This window comes from Macrobrachium rosenbergii, chromosome 4 (assembly GCF_040412425.1).
Source record: "Macrobrachium rosenbergii isolate ZJJX-2024 chromosome 4, ASM4041242v1, whole genome shotgun sequence".
NCBI classification, from domain to species: domain Eukaryota; kingdom Metazoa; phylum Arthropoda; class Malacostraca; order Decapoda; family Palaemonidae; genus Macrobrachium; species Macrobrachium rosenbergii.
Window position 1 is genome coordinate 21,817,340 of NC_089744.1, and position 16,077 is coordinate 21,833,416.

General features: G+C 35.6%; 2 protein-coding genes across 3 annotated transcripts in view; both read left to right on the top strand.

The window, feature by feature from the left end:
- Positions 1 to 3,331, top strand: part of LOC136831204 (uncharacterized) — a 68,888-nt gene extending 65,557 nt beyond the window's left edge. Inside the window, exons 4-5 of the mRNA XM_067091209.1 lie at positions 1,887 to 2,015; positions 2,674 to 3,331. Coding sequence (XP_066947310.1) covers positions 1,887 to 2,015; positions 2,674 to 2,721 — 177 coding nt within the window. The 3' untranslated portion in view covers positions 2,722 to 3,331. The remainder of the gene's footprint in view (positions 1 to 1,886; positions 2,016 to 2,673) is intronic.
- A 4,687-nt stretch (positions 3,332 to 8,018) lies between these two features.
- On the top strand, positions 8,019 to 15,503 carry LOC136831216 (uro-adherence factor A-like). 2 transcript variants are annotated; one of them, XM_067091236.1, is made up of 2 exons: positions 8,019 to 8,135; positions 12,301 to 15,503. In XM_067091236.1, the coding sequence occupies exon 2, from the start codon at positions 12,553 to 12,555 to the stop codon at positions 14,686 to 14,688; it is 2,136 nt and encodes a 711-aa protein (XP_066947337.1). In that variant the 5' UTR covers positions 8,019 to 8,135; positions 12,301 to 12,552; the 3' UTR covers positions 14,689 to 15,503. The 2 variants fall into 2 exon arrangements, with proteins under 2 accessions (XP_066947337.1, XP_066947346.1); XM_067091245.1 differs by lacking the exon at positions 8,019 to 8,135 and adding an exon at positions 8,150 to 8,447.
- The last annotated feature ends 574 nt before the right edge of the window (positions 15,504 to 16,077 follow it).

The window sequence follows — 16,077 nt, forward strand, 5'->3', positions numbered from 1 at the left end:
GATGCTTCGTCTTCTTTCTGATGATAATCTGTGAGTGTTCAGAACATAAGTCATTGTATCATGCATATATTAAATAAGCAGAAAAATATCACAGGAACTATCAATGTTTATTCATCCTCGATACGAGACGGTAAAATTAAACTAATCAACTGAAATCAAACGGAACAAATCAGAAGAGAAAAAAAGAAAAGTAGAAATGAAAAACGCATCTTTTACTGGATTCTACAACTGTAGCCAACAGAACGCGCTCATGTCAAATACAACGCCTTTAATAATTTCATTACACTTCAGCTGACCTTTAGAAAAGCTATTTCACACCTAATTCCATGAACAATTAGAAGCAAATCTAATGAATGCCCAGGACGACAATGATTCCAGTATTTTTTTCTTTTTCTAAATTAGATACTAATTATTATTCAATTACTTCTCATTGAAAATGTTTCGTGGCGAATTTTTGAGAATTAGGTAAAATGTCAGATGCTAACGCTAAATCCTTCGGGGCTTACAGCGAAGAGAGAGAGAGAGAGAGAGAGAGAGAGAGAGAGAGAGAGAGAGAGAGAGAGAGAGAGAGACGGATGGCTTAAATCAATTTGGAAATAATAAATTTTTGCGAATGTTAATTAACGAGAGAGAGAGGGAGAGAGACGAATGGCTTAAATAAATTTGGGAACAATAAATTTTTGCGAATGTTAATTAACGAGAGAGAGAGAGAATAATAATAATAATAATAAGGACGAATGACTTAAATAAATAAGGAGCGAATAAATTTCTACGAATTTTAATTAACAGAAGATTGAGAGAGAGAGAGAGAGAGAGAGAGAGAGAGAGAGAGAGAGAGAGAGAGAGAGAGAGAGAGAGAGAAACCATGATTCAGAGGAAGGATAAAGGTACTTTGTTGGGCTTTAGACCACTAACCAACTTCTAAAATCTCAGACGTAGTAATGCTAAAAAAGTTCAAACGGAAAAAGAATTGGAGACAGAGTGATCATCTGAATGAATTAGTATCACCTTGGTGCACTCCATATATATATAAATATATATATATATATATATATATATATATATATATATATATATATATATATATATATATATATATATATATATATATAAGGGAGTGCACCAAGGTGATCATTTTTATCCTTAAGGAATAACGTTTAATGAGGGGATATTTGCATCAGTGCACTGCGCAAGTTTATCTGCACTGTTAAAAACAGCTCTGCCAAAACTAATGTTGAAAGTTGACGTAGTTATTTCTGAACAAACTAAGTTCACAGGTGTGTAATCTAAGCACATTTCTAAACTATGTCCAAGTGGACACAGAGTTTAATCACTACATGGAACCGTGATTGTAACATCATTTTGTGAAGGTGGAATTAAACGAATGTGTAGGTGAGGTCATTCTGTGAGCAATGGAATGTTTGTTAAGTGTCTGAATGACAGATATTTTTGGTAGAGATATTCTTACTTTGCGATGAACATAGTGTTTGTTTTATGTTCATGCTACTCTAAGCTGTGTATATATTTTGTACATTGTCATATATATTGGTATATACTGCATATCTGTCTCGTCAAGTAAAATCTAAGGCTTATTCTGATCTTTTATGGTGATGAAGTCAGTCAAGCATGTCTCCAGAAACATGTTAAGATTACAATCATCTTTTGCAACCCTTATTTGGTCTATAGTGTCTTATTTGAATGAGCTTCACGATTCTTTAGAACTAAATCGTAGAAAAATTACTGGTAGAGGTAGCAAGAGAATTGAATGACCAATGAAATCATCACCGATTTTGATACATGACTTCTGAACCGAACAACAACCACTGTAGTCATTTTTATACCTTTTCTTTCCCCACCTCTGGCTGTCTCCGCATCTCGCTCCGTAGCCCCGCCGCATCATCCGGGCATCGTCTGAATACGAAGAGTTCCTGTACCGCCACCGCCACTTCTTCCTGAGCCTCCTAAACGAAGGATACTCGCGCAAGGAACTCATTGCTAACCTGGAGCAGTTTCTGGTGAGCCTGTGCCGCCTGGCCCCAGTGTGTCGCTCAGCATATCAGACCTCTTAGTCCCGCCCTTCCCTATCCTCGTCCCAAAAGTTACAGAGTTGCGTGAGGTGACCTACGAGTATGGATATCTGTGTTGGTTCTCTCGCCATTTCTTGTAGTGTGTCTCTCTAGCTCTACTCAAGGACTGTCTGTACCTCTTTTGTCGAGTGATATGTATCGTATTCCCTGTTTATTTCTTCCGTTTTTTTTTTTTTTTTTGTCAACTTAAGTCCCCTAGAAAATGAAATAGTACCTCTCAGTTTCAGTGGTGAATATGTAAGTTTCTGTACGTGTTAAGAAGATATTTACGGACATTTCCACACCTCGATTTCCCTTCCTCCATTTTTAGAGAAGAAAATTATACCAAAGAACTCTTTAACTCATATTTGGACACTAGTGAAGAATTTTATACTATTTTTTAAGTACAAAGATATTCTGTATATTTATTTCTTCCTTTCCTTTTCCTTCGTGTCTAACATTGCATGTCTGTTGCTCGTTTGACTGCAAATCACATAACAAATTTTCTTTCAGAATACCTTGTTTGGTATCAATGAAATAACCAGATTTCTTGAATAATTACTGCAAAACCCCGTTTCACTTATGCCTTTCTCTCTTTATCTTTCAGAATCGAATTACATCTGTCATGTACCAACCTAACTGGTTTCGTGGGTGAGGAAGTCTAGCAAATGAATTATTTTCTCTCTCTCTCTCTCTCTCTCTCTCTCTCTCTCTCTCTCTCTCTCTCTCTCTCTCTCTCTCTCTCTCTCTCTCTCTCTTCCTGTGCAGTTTTTGAGCCCTTGTTTTTGTTCATCGCTGGAGGCTTTCAATGGTAACTGGTAGAGGGCTAATACATAATCAGATTTCAGAACAGAAGCGGGTACAGGGAGGGCAGATGTCTTGTTGGGCCTAAAGACAAAGTTAATAAAGATACTCATTTGAATGTGATGAAGTATATAAGAGTTCAGCAGCCTCAAACTCTGGCAGGGCTGGTATTCCCAGGCCAATTTCTCAAGGCTGGATTTAGTCGTTTTGTTCTTTCCAGAAGGTCTGATGACCTGGGGTTCCTCTCCCTCAAGGAAGGTCAGGGGAGGACTGTCTTTTGTTTCTAAAATCCACAATTCTTTGCAGATGGTTTAAGAGAATTCATGAAATCATAATTCGAAAAAGAATCCCATTCAGATTGCTTCGTAAAATTGTGTACAAACCCTTTGTCTCCAACTTTTCAAAATGAATTAATGTTTTGTATTACTGCCATAAAGATAGAATAAAATTGTGTTATGATATCTGGAGTTTCTCTGATGTTTTCCTTCGAGTGATGAGACATAATTCTGCACCAGGTAACTTGTAGATTTATGTTTGCTGGCTTTCTCTTGGCAAACTAATACGACATATATCTTCGCTGAATGTTTCTACGTTTTCATCGTGACGACAGTCAAGGAAAGACTAAACGTGATGTTAGTGAGGTGGTTTCCACGAAGGTAGGAAAAAAATAAAATACTTCAATTTTACAGTATCATGTAGAAAACATCTCTTGCCAAATAAAGTTTAATTTAGATAATTGGATTAAAAACAAGGAAATAACGAGAGATTATAGAATGTTTTCCTGAAGATAATAGAATCAGTACATGCGCGCACAGCTCTCAGATATATATATATATATATATATATATATATATATATATATATATATATATATATATATATTTATATATATATATATATATTCAGATATAAATAAGTATATGTATATTCATATATATATAAGTATATATATATCTAATATATATATACATAGGAATGTATATGCATTCATAAGTATATACTGTATATACATATACTGTATATAAATATATATATATATATATATATATATATATATATATATACAATATATATATATATATATATATATATATATATATGTGTGTGTGTGTGTGTGTGTGTGTGTGTGTGTGTGTGTGTGTATGAGAGAGGGAGGGAGAGAGAGAGAGAAGACAAATATGGGAAAGATTAAGAACAAAAGAAGGACGTTCCATTTGCTAACAACACAACTTGCGTAAAATGAACATTACTGATCGAGAACATTCGATAAGTCACGACAGAGGAGGAAGGCACGAAACAAAATTTTGTCACTACCTGACCAAGATACTCATCTGTTGTTCTTTGCCTCCTCGTGAGAGCGGAAGGCACATATCAAAGATTACAGAATACGATTTTATTGGGGTTTAAGAAGAAGGATGGGTAGAAATAAACAAGTAAAAAAATGAACCAAAGTTTCTTTGGCGCAATCGAGTTTTCTGTACAGCGTATAATGCTGTGTGAAACTTTCAGCCACGGCCCACGAAACTCTTAGCCGCGGCCCATGAAACTTTCACCCACGGTATGGTGGTGGCCTGTATTATTGGTACCTATTGCGGTGGCAGAAGTACGATTATGGCTAACTTTAACCTTAAATAGAATAAAAACTACTAAGGCTAGATGGCTGCAATTTGGTATGTTTGATGACTGGAGGGTGGATGATCAACATACCAATTTGCAGCTCTCTAGCCTCAGTAGTTTTTAAGATCTGAGGGCGGACAGAAAAAGTGCGGACGAACAGACAAAGCTATCTCAATAGTTTTCTTTTACAGGAAACTAAAAAGAGAATATGAGTGTTTAACAAAATTCAGAGTAAATTAAGATGTTCTCTTTTAAATTGTCCTTTGTGATCTTGAAAATGTGAAGTTCTGGAACACCTAAAATAACACTTTCCTCGTGTTGTGGAAAACCTGTAATTATCAGTTTTCAATATTTCCGATAAAATGCTAAACATTTTAAATTGACCTGTGACCTTGAAAATTACGCCAGGAAAAAATATATTAATCACTAACCCTCAAGACACCTACCTACCAAATTTCGTCGTCACAATAATGATGATGGTAATAACCAAAGCAATGCCTGGCAACGTATTTGAATAGTAAACATATAAACTAATCCATTTTCTGTGCAAGAGCATTTTGGGGGGACCCAAGCAATCTTCAGGTCAGCCTAAAGCACCGTTTCCAAGGCTCACGTGTGGTAGGTTTTCTTTTAAACTGCGTGAAACTTTCATTGAAGGATGGATCCCCAGTCGGTGTTGACTTTCTGCTACGACCCACCTCAATCGACTAACTGCTAGGTACACAATCAACTGTGTAGGTCAACAAGGCAAGTAGATTTTTCAGGAGGCAGGCCTCAATCATTAAATCATAACTCGAACCGATTTCAAGTCTCTCACTGGAGAGAGAGAAAGTTGTTAAGCATTGGTTCGAATCCCGATCAGGGCAGAGGCACTTACCAAAATAAAATTCCCTACAGGCGTTATTTATTCCTAAGGTATTGTTAATCTGATGTTAGTGGGTTATATTTGTTTTAATGCTTACGAGTATATTAATGTAATGGGTAAACACCAGAAAATATATATAAGTCATTGTTTTTCACCATTAAGCCATTTCCCCTAATAGGTGATTCCAGAGAAAGAACAACACAGAGGCGCTGCCACATTCATAATTAAACTGCTGAATCGTGGATGAACCCACCGTGCACCAAAACTCCCATAATGTCAGCCTCTTCACAAATCTACACAGATAGCTCATCAGCATTATGTCGAACAACCCAAAGCACATTGTACTGTACTATCAGGCCCCTTTTTGCGTACATTCCCTCACTTCCTAGATATTATGACCCTTCCTTTTAAATATATCTTTCACCCTCAACCCAGCTTTCTCTAGGTCTTCCTCTCCTTCTCCAAAACATATCTAAGCTGTACACTCTTTCCACCAACTTACCATTGCCCATTCCTCCAACATGACCAGACCATCTCAAAATACTCCAAGCAATCACTTCCGTGAAAACTATAGAAAGTAATAATAATAATAATCTATAAATCGCAACAAAACAAATTAGATATTAACTTCATTAATACACATGTTTATTTGCTGTTGAAAATAAAATGCGCTAAAGAATTTTTTTTTTGTTTTTGTTTACCGTAGTATTAGTTTGTTGTTCATGCATTAATCCATCATTCTCAAAACGAATAAAATTTTGAACCCAGTTATTCAAAATTCACATGGTTCTATATATTTTCCATTAGTACTTTAAGCGAAGGAAATCTATACAATTAAGGCCATTCCGTGTGAGTTGACATTTATGCATGCACGAAAATTTTACAATTCATAGAATACATGCTGATTTCACTAACTGGAGTCTTTAGCATTCTGCTTTTTCAGCTAGAGTTGCAGGTTAGCTAATAATAATAATAATAATAATAATAATAATAATAATAATAATAATAATAATAATAATAATATGTAAGAGGTAGTTCTCGTTAAATGTCGACTAGTTTCGCCCTCCTCGCTAGGGCATCATTCAGGACAGGATCGCAGGATCCTGTCCTGAATGATGCCCTAACGAGGAGGGCGAAACTAGTCGACATTCAACGAGAATAATAATAATAATAATAATAATAATAATAATAATAATAATAATAATAATAATAATAATAATAATAATAATGTGACTAGAATCCTAATAGCTATCAACTAGTAAATAGACCAACTAGATGAAAATTCACATTGACATAAGTTATAACCACAAGAAATGTTTAAGTCGAGCAATGAAATGAAAATATAATAAGATTCGGTCGTCTGGTGCAATGATGTACAGCACTTTGCAAAACAAATGCTGACGATCTGTAAGATAAAAGTAAGTTTTACATCTATGTTCAACATACAAGTTGAAATATATATATATATATATATATATATATATATATATATATATATATATATATATATATATATATATATATATATATATATATATAATATAAATGATACCTGTTCTTGATTATGAAGTCTCCTTGAATTTGTGACAAGTGGATGAATCATCTGTAGTGTAAAGCCTATTTGGAGACGTACTTTTGATTTGGGCAAATGATGTTAACAAACAGATGAGATACCCAGAATTAGGCAAAGGAAGGCATGCATGTTGGCTTTTAAAATTCAGGTTTATCTTTGGTAAAAAAAATGAAATAAGAGAAGCTTAAAAAGTCGAGTAAGCGATCCAAGAGAAGAGTAAAAATACCTATTCAGAGACAGCCATAGCACCTCAGTATCAGACAGGAAAAGGCTGGTGAAAGAGGTAGTAGAAGACGACCAAAGAAGGGAACCTTATGAAGTCTACTGGGGAGAAAGGATATCGAAAAAGTAAATGAAAGATAGAAGTGTCCAAAATGAAAAAAAGAATGTAGCCATTAAAAAGGAGATACCTATCACTGATGTGAGTGGTAGAAAGAGATGTACAGGTGAATTAAGTGTAAGTGAGGCAGTAATACTGATAAAGACAACTGCAGTATTTAAGAAAAAAAAAGGATGACAATAGTCCGATGGGCTGTGACTTATGTAATGGAAGAAGAAAAAGTAGCCTACAGACCATATGATTAAATGCAAATGACTTCAGGGATGAATATTAAAGATAATAAGTTGAAGAAACCAGACATCCTAATTTTAAAAGTAGCAAGATGCATAATAAAGGTAACGGAAACCCCATATATGATAAAAAGGAAGAGCTACCAGTGTAGATGACCCGTACATCAACAATTAATCAGTAAGCCCATGGTTACGAATAAGGTCCATCTAGCTACCATGAGCTATGGCTTCTTCTTTCTTTCTTCTTTTTCTTTTAACGTGCTTTTATTCCCATTTTTGTATGGGGTAAGCACGATGCCTTCTTTTGAAGGACTTTTTGATTTGGCTTTGGGGTAGACCTGTGGTCTCGATGAGCTATGGCGTTGGAGAATAAATCGTAAAGGAGGCTATAAACTAATATATACATATATATATATATTCTTAATTGACTAAATAAGGATAGATGAGTGGTCCTATAAAGTTATTAAATAATGGTAAGGTCTGTAATGGCCTACGAATTCTTGAATAGTGATCCCGTACGAATGTCGTGCGGTGAATGTATAGTTACTCGTCGTTTGTTGATCAACCACAGGTATTGGGTATCTTTCGGATAGGGGAGGGACCTTCATCCTCCTTATCATGTATAAAATCTATCGCTAAAGTAAGTTTGACGTCGCATTGAATTTCAGATACTGTAAGATAGTGCCGCTTTGCTTGTAGATAATTCTAAATAACTCAAATTAACTCGAGTGGGACGTGGAAACAGTGATATCTTTTATCAGTTTCTCGGAGGGCAATCTCAGGCAAAGCCAGTGGTAGTTGTCACTTTCTATTTTTCTTACGCTGCTCAACGTCGTAGCATATCGCCCAGAAAGTACCCTACCTTGCCCAGTCTCGAGGTTTTGAACTTTACAGACTTGCCTCTCAGACAAGCATATAAACGAGGAGGCTGCTTATAATTTAACTTATTGATGTGAGTACGTTAGGTTATATCGTAGGCTTTAGGTTCGATCCAGATCTAGCGTAAGCTAATTATTAATAGGTTAGAGTATCTTAGCCAAGTCAAGGCTGTAAATACATAAAGTGAGGCCGTTAGAGTGAAATAATGTTAAACTGTAGAGAAAACCTGGGTAATCTTCCATTCCTAGCCAGATTCATTAACCCTAGGCCAGGTCTGTAGGTAATACTACAGTTTAGGGGGTCGAAATTCACTGCATTACTTAAAGTCAAGATCAGCACTCACATTTATTATCAAATATTTGGTAGAACTAAGCATTAGCTCTGCATCGGGTATTTCCTTTAAAATTTACTTTTCCTACAGTATTTTGGTTGCCTATCAAGAATTTACCATTATTTTTTGTTGCTCGACTGTAATTAACCTCAGAACTGATTGTGTTTTTGTATGCTAGCCATCCTAGAATGCTATCACGCATGTGCAGTAATATAGGTGAACTTTTGGTAAAAAGTGGTTTCCTTCCCCCCCCGGCTAAGTAACAGGTTAGGTTAGGTTAGGGTACATGAGGTTAGCATGGTTCCTTTTATAATAGATTTCCTTAGCCATTCCCTTCTTGAATATGTGGCTCCTTAATGACTTTCATATTTGCGGAGCCGTTCCTTCTAGTCTGTGCAGAGCTTTTATTTAGAAATACTAAATATTTATTGAATATTGGAAAACAATGAAAAAATGATGAGTTTATCTGCTTACGGAAGCAGAGATTGTAAAAAAACAACAGAATAAAAAGGGAACGTAAATAAACAAAAACATGTCTTAGGGGTGAGTTTATCTGCTTACAGAAGCAGCAATTGTAAAAAAACAACAGCATAAAAAGGGAATGTAAATAAACAAAAACATGTCTTAGGGATGAGTTTATCTGCTTACAGAAGCAGCAATTGTAAAAAAACAACAGAATAAAAAGGGAATGTAAATAAACAAAAACATGTCTTAGGCCCCGTCCACACGGTCGAGCTTTGCCTTGCGAACTTGGCTCGGTGTGACGTCAGAAACGGAGAAAAGGCGAGCAAAGCTTCGTGTAGGGCTTTTCTAATGTTTATCGAAGTATTGAGGCTTTGCCTGCAGCAGCAGGGCTGTTAACTGATGGAAATATTTCTGGTAAACGGATAAAGACGTCACTTACTGAAAAGTTTCCGTAAAGAGCAATTTCATGTAAAACCTTCACAAATAAACAAATAAAGGAAAATAATGAATACGTCAGGTAAGTATGACTTATGGGAACTTTGAAAAACAAATATATTAACACCCTTTATCGCAATGCTACGGAAATCTGTCAGTCTAGTCCATTATGCTTGGAAATCCTAGTGCTGTACTGTAGTGGTTGGTAGCTGCATCCTGTTGACAGAAATGGTAATGTTGCATGTACAGTAGTTGAGCTTCAGCTGAAATACTCTGCCTCATGGTAGTATCTTGTTTCCTTATATATGGTTCCATTTTAGATAAGAGTTTATAAAAGTTGTTAGGGTCCATTCTCATATAGTTGATGAACTCTGATTCATAGCCATGTATGTCTCACTTCCCGCAATATCGTCAAATGACTTCCTATATCTGCTCTTCTTTGTAGCCACTCCTTACACCACGTCCTTTTCTGCCTTGTCGCCTTTATCTTTGCACACATTGCTACAACAGTACACAGCGAGATTTTCTTCTTGGGTTTTTTACGATCCATATTGTAGTACATATTCGGTCCTGTGTCAGTCACTGCCAGCAGGCTCTCACTAACCAACCAGCGTCGTTCGGACAGCAGCATAAATGTGTACGACAGGCTTAGCCCGCAAAGCGGCAAAGTTTACCGAGCAGAGCTCGACCGTGTGGACGGGGCCTTAGGGATGCGGACCCATAGAATTTTGAGAAAATCGTAAATCTCTTATTTTTTGATTCATCAAAAAGTGGCTGCTGAAGAGCAAGAACCCATGCCAGGTTCCTACTTGGTTTCTGGTTCCTAAGCGCCCACTCCACAAACACAGTTGCGGGCACGCTACACAATTCATGTGAGGTGCAGAGCTTTATTCCCTTCGTTTTTTTACAATCTCTGCTTCTGTAAGCAGATAAACTGCACATTTTTTTTAGCAAATATACTTCTGTTTGCAGATCTGTCAAAAGAAGAAATTGAAAATAGGAAAGAAAACTTAAAAAACACACAAGGGAGCAGTGAATTTGGACCCCTAAACTGTAGGATTACCAGCCTAGAGCCTATGCATCCAAATGGCTATGTTGTGTTTTATGCATTTTTAATAGTGATTGTTGCTGCAAACCACTTGGTTTTATATTATCATCTCTACATATACAACAGTTATGGGAGACATCATTGGGTAATGGTTTTTGAGGTGGGGGGAAAACCAAAGACAAGTGCAGTGCACCTGTCAGAAAGGTAAAAGATGCATAAATCACAATATAATCAGTCAAAAATAAGACATAGTGACAATATAATCAGTCAAAAATAAGACATAGTTTATGCATGTTAATAGTGAAACCACTCCCAAAATTTTAAAGCTTGAGTGTGCAGGAAGGATAGTTACAGGGAGCTCAGAGGGATGACTCTCACTCTGAACTTTCCCAGTCTAACCTAGGGTGCTGGGTCTTTAGTTACTGGGGGCTTTACTCCCCATGGAATTCTTGCCCAACCAGATTTAAGACTCTTGGGTTCTTACCTGGTCAGGGATGCCTTGGGCACCCCAACCTAATGTGACTTAGTGAGCTATACAAATTATTGCACTGCCAGTTATGCAGCTACTTGACCTCTCTTCGTTTGCATATCAGTCACAGTATCCGTTAGAAAAAAATTAATAATTTATTGTTGGGTAGCATTAGGACAACACCAGAGGTATGTTTGGAATGGTTTAAGGGTTTAACTATTTGCAGTGGAAGTGAGGGCTTTTCAATACGATTTATCATAAAGACAGCCCAACCAGGCCAAAATTTAAAAATTTGTTCAGGTTTTTTGTATTTATCCTTAAATTTTGTAAATGCAATAACTAAGGTAAATTTAGTAATATCTAATTTCACTGGAAAATAAATTTACCATAATTTTTGTGGTGTGAAAATAGTTTATAAATCTGTATCGAGTTATTTCATATACATGAAAAGTAAATACATATCCATTCTTGTCTAATTTCAGTGCATTGTTCTCTCTGTATAATTTTGTTATTTTACATTGTCAAAGGGTCTTGTAGTGTGGGTCAGCAAGGTCATATATATAGAAAGTATAATCATTTGCAAATTGGTCTGTGTTATGAAATATTGGTATTACTTAAAATCTTTTAAGTGCAGTATTAAAAATGTCATAATGGTTTTACAGGCAGTGCTTAAGTTCAGTAAATTACACATTGTGTAGCATGTTTCTCAAGCCTGCTGCTTCAAGTTGGCTGAAGTGCATCTTGTAGTTTGGTGTAGATGCCCCCTATGGTTACTGACTTATTGGCATTTGCTGATGGTATCTGTTAATATTTTTTATTTATTTAAATGTACAGCAAAGTGTACTTATTTGTACTGATTAGGTAAAGGGAAATAAACTAACATCGTACAGTATTAAAATTTGATAACTTATGAGTTGTAATTATTTATATTACCATGATGATTATGGTGTTTTAATAAATTCATTATAGATTATTTTAGCACATTGAAGAAATGTGTACTGAAGATAAATGCTTTTCTTCTTGTCAGGACTAGTTTTTTTTTTGTACACTTCTCATGTCCTCTCATGTAAAGAAATTCAGTTACTTGAAATGATCACATTGTTTACGTGAAATGTGCAAATTTTGTGTAACAGTAAATGGATATAAAGTATACTAATGTTGCACTTTGTTTGTTGCAGAATTTCTTCAGTGCTCCAAGTGTTCAGGATGTCTACTTCCCATACAAATTTTTTGGTGTTTGCTGTAGTACAAGAGAGGGGACATGTATCAATGTATGATTCAAAATATTTTCAGTCTTTTAGTTGTTGATTTATCTGTTCACATTCAATAACTGAAGTACAGATGTTGGTTTTAGAAGGACCACAGTACTTTTGTGTAACAGTTTCTTGTATCTAATTTTTTCTTCTTCAGTTTCACATGAAAACAAAATAATGCAAGCAGAATATCAAGACCTAAATTGTACTAGAGCTTCTGATATGTCAGAGCTCAATGTAATGGACTTTGTTGAAACAGAGTACAAATCTGATGTTGAAGATATATTATTAGACAAAAAACCCAGGAGAAAAGGCCAGAGGAAATCAAAATTATCCATACAGTATGAATATGATGATTATGAGGATGGCTCCAAAGTATCCAATTACCCAAGGAAGTCAAGAAAGTGCCTTCAGAGAAAAAGGAGAAGAAGTTCAATGAAATCCAAATCTGTTCATGACTCTGTTGACAGTGATAACCATTTTTATCCATATGCTACACTAATGAAAGTGCTCTGTGATGAAGTTGGGAAGAAGAATGTAATTGAGGAGCCAAGAACAGGAAAACTTTTCAAGCAGCTTAGTCATGCAAATTTATGCTATCCGTATGCCACTTTCTTACAAGAGCTGCATGAAATTGCAAATGAAGGTTTTGGAAGCATTTCACCAAGTGTTGAGAATGGTTTTGTAAACCCTTCAGAGAGTGAAGTCTCTCAGGTGATGAAGAGTTTCAGATTCAAATCCAGTACGCTGAGACTAGGTGTTTCAGATCAGTCTGAAGACAGTGGGAAAGATGACTTTAAAAGGACATTTAGCACTCTTCTTCTTGATTTAGTTAATGAGCATAAATTACAAGATCAGTCACATAAAGGTGATAGAACAGTATTGGGAATAGGGAAAATTTTGAAAATATGCATGTCGGATGTACCAGGAACCAAGCCAGCTGAAGAATTGAGTTTTTCTGCTTTGCTTCAAGGGCTATCATTGTTAGCAGAAAGAGTAAATACTTGTGACAGTGAGAGTGAAAGTGTAAATCAAGTGTTGGAAGAATCATCAGAGTCTTCACTAGAAGAGGAGGAGGAAGAATGGAGACCATCATTCTGCAGACAACTTGATGGCATTCCAGATGCGCAGAGAGAGCATAAAAAAAAATCCTTACGAAGGAAAAAACCAGTATCCAGATTTGATCCCACTCCGGGAAAAAGTCAGTCATCTCGGGTTAAGAACAAACAACATACGCAATCCAGTTCTAGTTCTCAGTCACTTTTGCAGTTAATATTGAATAATGGCAGTGAGGAGACAGTGCAGAAAGTTAGGAACAAGAAGGCAAAGAAGTCACTGCTGCGCTCAGAAGTTTTAGAGAAAATCAAAGATAAGATTAACAGCCGTAAAGCTTTCACTGACGCAAGTACAGATTCCAATGAGAATGTAAAGGAGGATTTTGGGAATGAGGAAAGTCTTTCAGAGGGGAGCCTAGAAGAGCAGAGAAATTTCTATGGGGCAATAGCTGCTAAAAAAAGAGAAAGATCACTTTTGAAGGAATATCTTCTAAAACCTACAGATGAGGAAATTACTTCTAAGAGTTATGCTGATATACCTATAATGTCTGGAAATAGTTTCGTGTTTAGCAAATTATTACAGAACTTTAAAATGGGATCAGATAACCACTTAATTGATAGTTATCATGAAAATCTTGAGGACAATTTCAGTAGCAGCATACTAAGAAAGATGCTCATTGAAAAGGGTAAACCTTTACCAAACTCCGTGAGTGATGATGAAGCACGTGATGTCGAAGATTTCAAGCCTATTGAGCACTTAGATCTCAGTTCATTGCAGTCCTTTTTATGTGAGAATAACTCTGAAGAGGAATTTCCTTCATATGCTGTGAAGCAGGAATTTGAAAATAAAAATGATAATTTAGGTGAAAAGCTAAGAGAAAGGATTGCACAGGCTCTCGATGGATCTGACTCAAATTTAAGAAATTGTATTAAAAAGGAAGATAAGAGTGATAATGATGTTTCCAACTGTCTGGATTTATCAGTGTTAGAAAGCTGCTCCTCCAGTGACCCTACAGATTTGAATCCTGTGTGTAAGATAAAATGTGAAGTAAAGTGTGAAGAAGAATTTATGGGTGAGGTCCGTGAGTGTGATATTTGCCATACTGAGTTCTCATCAAGTGTGGATTTTAATAACCATGAAATGCTCTTCCACTGTGGAAAGGAAGCGGAGCCCCAGAGTAGTGGACCAACATGTGCACTTCCACATGGAAGTGATATTTTACAGACAGGTCTATTCCAAGAAAAGTTGCCTGCCTAATGTTTGGGCTTCTTATATATTTGTATTAGGCTTCCCACCTAATGAGATGCTGTAATCTTGATGTAAATAGGTGTGCACTGTGCAATATGTACAAATAATATATTGAAATCTATTTATGTTATTTTAGTATCATAGATTTATATGAAATAGAGAATGCCTTATAGAAAATCTGTTAGTAACTCAAGATTTTACAGTATTTTAAAACTTTTTATGTGTAGTTTATATTTGATGTCAAGAAGTCCGTCCAGTAAAACACTTAATTGTGGAAATAGCGCAATCAGATTATTGTGTAGAGCTGCCCATAGTTCAAGAGTAATATAAAATGAATATCTGTTTTGTACATTAGCATTATTAGTCTCTTTTAGTTTCTCCGTAATCAGATGATAATGCTTTGAAAACTCTTGATTGGTTATTGCCTTGAAAGCAGTGTGATGTTGATTGCTGTGAGGACTTCACATACAGTATATCCTGTCTGTCATAGACCCATCAAAGAATGGTATTGTGGTTCAGTTTTTGCTAGTCCCTAATGACATACCGTGGTGTGGTTTGTGATAATTTGTTGACATCTGTTTGAAATTATGTCCTAGGATGTACCAGAATTGTTTAAGGCGATATTGCCGTAAAACTGCAGTGACATTATTTGTCATACGTTGAGTATTTTAGAATGGTACTCATAGCATTTCCTTTGTAGAGAGTACATTGCAAATGAAAAATATACATTCCATCAGTCATTAGTACTGATTGCTGTATTCATAAGCAGTGGCTGAAGGAGATTGTAGGAAGATGGTGCTCATTAAATTTTTGTTTCATTATCATTTGTCATTTATATCTTCCTTTAGTTGTACAGTACTCTACATAAGTATATACTTTATAAAACACTTAATCACATTTTCTGCATCATGAAATCACTGTGAATGTACAAAGTTGTAATAGGGTGATATAAATCATTCACAAAATTTGCTTTGTATCTTGTGAACATGTTAAATGAACTCATTTGTCACTTTATGTATCTCTTTTAATCCTGCATACAGTGACTTCCATATGTAGTGTATCTTTACTCAAATGGTTATTTTTCACAGTTTCCTTATCATCACCATCATCTTGAGTGTTGTTTTGTCAGCTTTTCTCATTATGGGATTATTTAGTATGGATACAAAAACACTTCTGGCAGAATCTTGAGCAGTAAGATTGAAAGTGAAAAAAAAAGTATATGCTGAATAGAGATGATTTCCAAGATTCTGTATAATGAATAGTTCACCCAGTGGTTTGGTTAACTATTTACAGTATTGATAATATTATGACAGAATCATTTAGATTCTATGGATATTTTTATTTGCTTCTTATTGGATGTTTTTCATCCTTGTTGCAAGATATGCAATTTATTGTGCA

Coding starts and splice junctions, on each gene's coding strand:
- LOC136831216 (XM_067091236.1), top strand. CDS start 12,553: ATGCAAGCAGAATATCAAGACCTAAATTGTACTAGAGCTTCTGATATG.